General features: G+C 38.9%; 1 protein-coding gene across 1 annotated transcript; it reads right to left on the bottom strand.

Annotated features, from left to right (window-relative positions):
• Positions 1-1,186: 1,186 nt before the first annotated feature.
• On the bottom strand, positions 1,187-6,406 carry LOC139316822 (vitelline membrane outer layer protein 1-like). The gene is made up of 3 exons (XM_070943662.1): positions 6,236-6,406; positions 3,097-3,200; positions 1,187-1,487 (listed from the first exon to the last, which is right to left on the bottom strand). The coding sequence occupies exons 1-3, from the start codon at positions 6,404-6,406 to the stop codon at positions 1,187-1,189; spliced, it is 576 nt and encodes a 191-aa protein (XP_070799763.1).
• Positions 6,407-6,769: the final 363 nt, after the last annotated feature.

The raw sequence follows: 6,769 nt of genomic DNA, 5'->3' as shown, positions 1-6,769 counted from the left end.
AAATAGACACCTGAACTACAGGTACACCTGAACTATTTTTATGTGATCTTGAATCTGGAAAACAGAGATTCTCTCTCTCCCTCCCTCCTTACATAAAGAAAATGAAGGCTAGGCAACTGAGCTTTTTCCTTCCCTCATTTTGTCTATCCGTGCTAAGTTGAGGTTTACACAATGGTAACTCAATTCTTTCTTCAAGGCCATCTCCACAAACTTCCACAACTTGTCTGCTTAGTGAGATTGGCCCAAGGATCACTCACCTACTCAAATAGGGAGCTACAACAAATGGGAGCTACAACAAATGGGTTTCCAGCATGGCCAAGAAATTTAAAATAAGCCTTTGAAAATGAAGGGCTGACACATTGCAGAAAAAAGCCAGTTTTATTTTCATTTGATAGAAATGGAGACAGAAATATGGCATTGCCTTTGATTATGTTAATAAAGGGTTACAGTTTGCTTCTAGAGGAAAAGATAAGGGACTTGGGAGCACTGTTTTATTCAAGCCTAAATTTATCTTTTAAGCCACGGCTGTCAAACTCCTGGCCCGTGGGCCAGATGCGTCACACGCTGGCAATACTCACACCCAGTTTAGCGAAGGGGAAAAAAGTCCCAAAACACCACGTGACACCGCTGTGATGATGTGAGTTTGACACCACTGTTTTAAACCCTGACACCAAGGGGCTGTGAATTAATTGTCAGGATATGTATATATAGTGTTGATCCATTATTTGCACCTGGAATTGATTAACAGGTTTGTCACTCAAGCCTGATGTTGTGGGCCTGAGAGAGTGTGACTGGCCCAAAGTAACCCAGTCAATTTCATGCCTAGGATGGTGCTAGAACTCACTATGTCCTGGTTTCCAGCCTGGTGCCTTACCAACTAGATCAAATTAGTTCTCAATTATTTGTCTGTTTATCAGTTAGGTTTATTATTCTAGCTTCTTCTACGAGTTCAAAGCAGTGAAGAATGCATTTTTTTTCTTCCATTTCTCCCAACAACCATGATCTCTGAAGTAAATTAAACTGAGAGAATGTGACTAGCCCAAATTTATGATGTGAGCTTTCATAATTGTGGGTGAGCCTGAATTTGAACTCCTGGAAGACAAGGGGGAATATACATCTAATAAACAGAAATAGGTTCAATAAAGCTACCTGACAAAGGCACATTATATTGGCATCTGCCTTAGAGTTAACTACAGCAGAAAAACTTCACATCATTCAGTGCAGTGTCATCCTCTACTCCTTGTACTATCTCCACCTTTGTCTGAAGTCCACATATATAAGTTCCAGAACCACAGGTGGAACTCCATGAACCAAATTTCCCCCACTCGTGGGAATTACCTACCAATATTTCATTATTACTACACTTGAACTGAATATTGTTGGCTGCTGTATCATCTGATGGCCCCACGGGTTTTTCCACTCTTAGAGAGAAAGCCACAAGTTTCGAGCGTCCTCTGCAATACTTTATATTAGACCAAGCACCCCATCTGCCAAAGAAAACATTACTATTAGCCTGAGCAGCTTATCCAGAAGTGGACAAAAGAAACTTCAGAAGGGACTAGTCAAGATAATATACAGTATTTATTGTAGTGGTGGAAAAAAAAATCAGCTGGACATTCATTTTTATTGTAAAACACAGGAGATTCAAAACTAAGGGAACTCGGTGGTGCAGTGGTTAGAGTGCAGTGCTGCAGGCTACTTCTGCTGACTGCCAGCTGACTGCAATTTGGCAGTTCAAATCCCACCAGGCTCAAGGTTGACTCAGCATTCCATTCTTCCAAGGTGGGTAAAATGAGGACTCAGATTGTTGGGGGCAATATGCTGACTCTGTAAACTGCTTAGAGAGCAGTAAAGCGATATATAAATCAAAATGTTATTGCTATTGCTAACTGTGATAATCTATTCTTAATCCCAGCAATCAGTTTTTTAAATGACTTTTCATATTCATGTCCATCAGCTACTCACAGGAGCTGAGCATTTATTTCTAGTTTTGCTTCTTTGCAAGTTATCTGCCTGTGTGTGAAGAGTGCAGATGTGAAATCTATAGAGAAATCAAATAATACACATCTGAGATTATTGTAAATTGTTGAAGTTTTATTCAGAGCTGAGAAGAAATGGGTTTCTTAAATCCTCCAGCAGATTTATGGGCAGAGAAATTGACCAGGCCAAATTTTTCTAAGAGAAAAAAATTAGCAGCCTTGCTTTGTTAGTAGTGAAGGCATGAGAGAAACCAGAGGAATGGCAGTCTATTCATATTCCACATGAATTTCACTGAAATTCTTTTAAAGAATTTTTAAAGCAAATTGATTGAATAAGATAAAAAGATATTATTTTTGCAAGAAGAGGGTTTGCTGGGGTGACAAAATAACCATCTCCTCTGCATTACAAAAAAATTGAATTAATTCAATGTACTACTTCAAAAAACAAAGGAGCCTCATTTTGCTTAAAATGAAACTGTGTTTTAGATGAAATCTATAATGTTCCAATTCATTTTTTATATGATACCATTCTGAATATTACAATTTTAAAAGGGACAAAATATTAGGTAATTTTCGTTCTAGTACATGATCTCTAATAGTTAGACAGCAATAACTCTTCATACCAAGATGCTGAAGAGAAAGCATACTTCCAGATTTATCATTTTGTAAGACAATCCTCCCCAGTTTAATATAGGATAGATGTACCAGAATTCTGACTCTTAGAACTGTCCAGCTGAATGGCCCCCGGTTGTTTGGAAGGAATTCTGGGAGCTGTGGACCCCACAATATTGAAAGAACCTATGGAAGATAGTTCTAGGGACTGTAACTGTGGTTGACCTGAATGCCTAATCCAGCTCAGTGATATGTTTGACATAATTGGGATGATCTATCATTTAATTCAACCAATTCCTGACTAACATTGGTAATAGGGCTGCACAACATACAGGATTATACATAAATTTAAACAGTGATGTGGGTAGTTCGGAAATGAAAATAGAAAATGAAAATAGAAAATGATAGGGTAGGTAGGGTAAAGTAGGGTAGGGTAGGGTAGGGTAGGCTACAATAGGATACACAAGGAATTTGTCTCCGGTACTTAAGCTAAGATTCTACTCACTTCCCAACAACAGATGAAATAAACTTTTTATCATCACAGTATAGGCGTATGCCATTCAGGGATGTATCATCTGCATGAGTTATGCCACCTTGATATGGCTCAACCTAGTGCAGAAAAGAGAGGAAAAAACGGATCAAAATAACTAGCATACTTTAAGTCTCTTCTTTTAAAAATGATCATGATACTACCCATATTAAAGCAGACTTTGGAGATACCTTAAAGAAAACTGTCCTTTCCTCTAGGGGGTAGGCTCTGTGCAAAGACATGTTCTATTTGAATTTTAATTTAATTTGCTTTTTTCAAAATCCTACAGGGAAATGCGTTTTATGTGGTCCTTCAGCAGAAGATGACCAGGACTAATCTGAAGCCTTTGAAATATCCCCAAGTCATGTCCATAACAGGGGCAGGTTTCAAAACCTGTTGCTACTGGTTCGCTCATGGGTGCGGGAGTGCTCGTGCATGCGGGTGATGCTTCTGTGCATGCACAGAAGCTTCTGGGTGGGTGGGCAGAGCCTCCCGCCACTGCCGCTACTGGTTTGCCTGATCCAGGGCGAACCGGTAGCAACCTACCACTGGTCCATAGTATTTTGTGTCACAGCCACTGATTTTCAGAGACACAACCCTAACCCATTAAAATATTGAAACATATGTGTGATATTCCCTAAAACCTAATGGGTAAAATTTATATTACTCCTAAACATTCTCAAAAAATGTCTCCTGGCCATAGCCTCCAGCTGTTGATGATGAAGAATCTTTGAATACAGAAATCTCAAAGTTGGATCTATGTGATTCCACCGAAGTGTGATTCCACCTAAGACTACCACAGGAGCCAATAAAAAAACCTAACAGTTTTGATGCCAGAGCATAGTTAGTTAGTTAGTTAGTTAGTTAGTTAGTTAGTTAGTTAGTTAGTTAGTTTTTGTTATTTTATTATTTTATTTGTTCCATCCAAACCATCATGGCCATCAAACAACAAACAAGGGCAACCACTGCAATTTATGGGATTAAAAATGTATCATCCACATATCAAAGATTCTTATAGAACACATCCATTAACACCAACTAGCAGTCAGAAGACATTATAAAAACTCTTTAATTTTCACAAAACAAGGACATACTTAACCATAGTTTCAACTGGGAAACTTGAACATCCTAGGACCTAGACCAATTCAAAAATGCTAGAGAATTCCTGGAAGCCTGGCATTCAGACAAATCAGCCATCAGCACATAGACATAAACAACATCTACATACCATGCAAAAGAGACAATCAACAAGTCAAAAAGGGAACAAAAAGATCTCTCCACCAGCAATCAACACCCAGATGTACATAGTTTAACATCGAGATTAATATCAGACCAATTAAGAAGTAAGCAATACCTCAATCAAGGAACTGCCAAAAAAGCTAACAGTAAACAACCCAACCAAAAAAGCCCACCAAAGCTGCTCCCACCAACACTGACAGGGCAAGCCACAAGAATATAAATTGAGACCAAACCCCATTCTCTACTAGCACTGATGCTGTTACCTAGATTGGGTAATGAAATATCAGCATGAAAACATCAAAGCTCAAAGAGCACAAAGAACACTTCATTTCAACTCTGAGCTACAACTATTATCTTCTGTCAGCAACGGATAGCCTTTTTCAATGCTTTCATAAAGATTTTAATCAAGAACAAGTGTGAAAAAACCCCAGGTATGTGATATCTCACATAGAAGCAGTAAAGGAATTCATAATTGAATCCATACTTGAGTTCCTCATCAATTTGTTCAGGAAGAAGTTGAACCACTGTAAAACAGCACCTCCTTATTTCCCACTCTTGTAGATATTCCAGAAAGATGACTAATGATAACCAATGCAACTAAAAGCTTAATAGGACTAGGACTAGGAGGCCCCAGTTTTTCCAGCCAAGTCTAGGACTTTCCATCCAAGGACTTTCACAAGAATAATTAGTGCTGTTTCTATCCTTCAGCCAGCTCTGAAATGTGGCTAGGAGTCAAATAATTTTCTTCCTCCAAGATTTTTTTCTGCAGTTTTTGTTTTACTACTTTCTCTAAACTCTGTTCTTAAGGAAAAATTGGATTTCAGTATATATTGTCCAGCAATCAGGTTGAGGTTTGGGTTCTTCAAGTGTGGGTGCATCACTGGCTCCTTCAAGATAGTAGGAATCCCACTCACTCATAGAAGCAATAACCAACTCTCAGATCACGTCCTACACTTCATTGTCTCTGTGATCAAATACCAACAAGACATATGGCAAAATGACTTGTCATATCACCAAGAAAATGCCCAAGTCCCAGTAGGAATATATCAGATCAGTCAAGAATCTAATACTAGAATGCTAATCAATCCCCAGCCTGTGCAAAGGATGTCAGCCATAGATTCAATCCAAATTTGCCTTCCTATTAAAGCCATTATTTCATTTCCTCCACTCTGGCACAGAACAGTACTTGACCATTGTCTGCATAATGTTCTTTCAATGTCTGAAGAATGCTATCATATCCTCCCTCAGTCTTATCTTCTTAAGAGTAAACTTACCCATCTTTATAGTTTTTGATTTATTGATCCTAGTTACCCTAATTTCCCTTCTGTGACTCCTAAGCAGAAGTGGGTTTCAGCAGTGACCCGTTCTGGAGAATTGGTACTGGAAATTTTGAGTAGTTCGGAGAACCAGAAGTAAAAATTCTGACTGGCCCCGACCACATCTATTCTCTGTCTCTCAGCTGATCGGGAGGAAATGGGGATTTTGCAGTATTCTTCTCCTGGAGTGGGGACAGAATGGAGATTTTACAGTATTCTTCCATTGGAATATGGAGGGAATGGAGATTTTACAGTATCATTCCCCTGCCACGCTCACCAAGCCATGCCCACCAAGCCATGCCATGCTCACTAAGCCACACCCACAGAACCGGTAGTAAAAAATTTTGAAACCCACCACTGCTCCTAAGTAATATTAATGTATATCTCTCGAATTCTAAAACTATTCAACAGCATTAATTAATGTAGAAGCCTCTGAGAACCATAGAGAGTTTGGTAGGTGCTTCAGTGATAATGGGAGGTACTTCTTGTTGATCAGAAAGCTATTTGAGAAAAAAAAATGGTACAGTAATGACAAGGATAATATCTGTATTTGTGTTTACCTTCAATACAAAACCAGAAGCATGGCCCTCTGGACAAAATTCTTTTTTTCCCCAATAGCCCCAGGGTCCTCCATTTTCCACAGCGATGATGTAGTCATAAGGTTTTGCCCCTCCATCCCTGACATAGCAGGAGAGGATAAGGAAGACCACAATGCTGATGGAATTTTCCATTACTAGGTAGTCCTCACTGTAACTGTGGAAACAGCATTAAAGAATAGTAACTGTAAGAAATAATAATTTTGAACACCTGGAAGCAAGCAAAGTTATAACAAGAAGCCAACATGGGTTTGTCAAAAACAGATCATGCCACACAAATCTTATTTCATTTTTGACAAAGGGACTAAATTAGTGGACCAGCAAAATGCTGTGTACATAGTATAATAGTTTCTGTTTGTTATCATAAAAGAGGATCTGACCTGGGGCCAGTGGTGAAATCTAAAATTTGTTACCATCAGTTCTGTGGGCATGGCTTGGGGGGGGGGGTAATGTGACTGGGTGGCCAATTTTATTTTTTTTTACTTTTAAAACCATTTT

This window comes from Pituophis catenifer, unplaced genomic scaffold, assembly GCF_029215685.1.
Source record: "Pituophis catenifer annectens isolate HBS135680 unplaced genomic scaffold, rPitCat1.0.hap2 SCAF_4, whole genome shotgun sequence".
In the NCBI taxonomy this organism is placed as follows: Eukaryota; Metazoa; Chordata; class Lepidosauria; order Squamata; family Colubridae; genus Pituophis; species Pituophis catenifer.
This window is presented reverse-complemented; position numbering and strand designations above follow the sequence as displayed.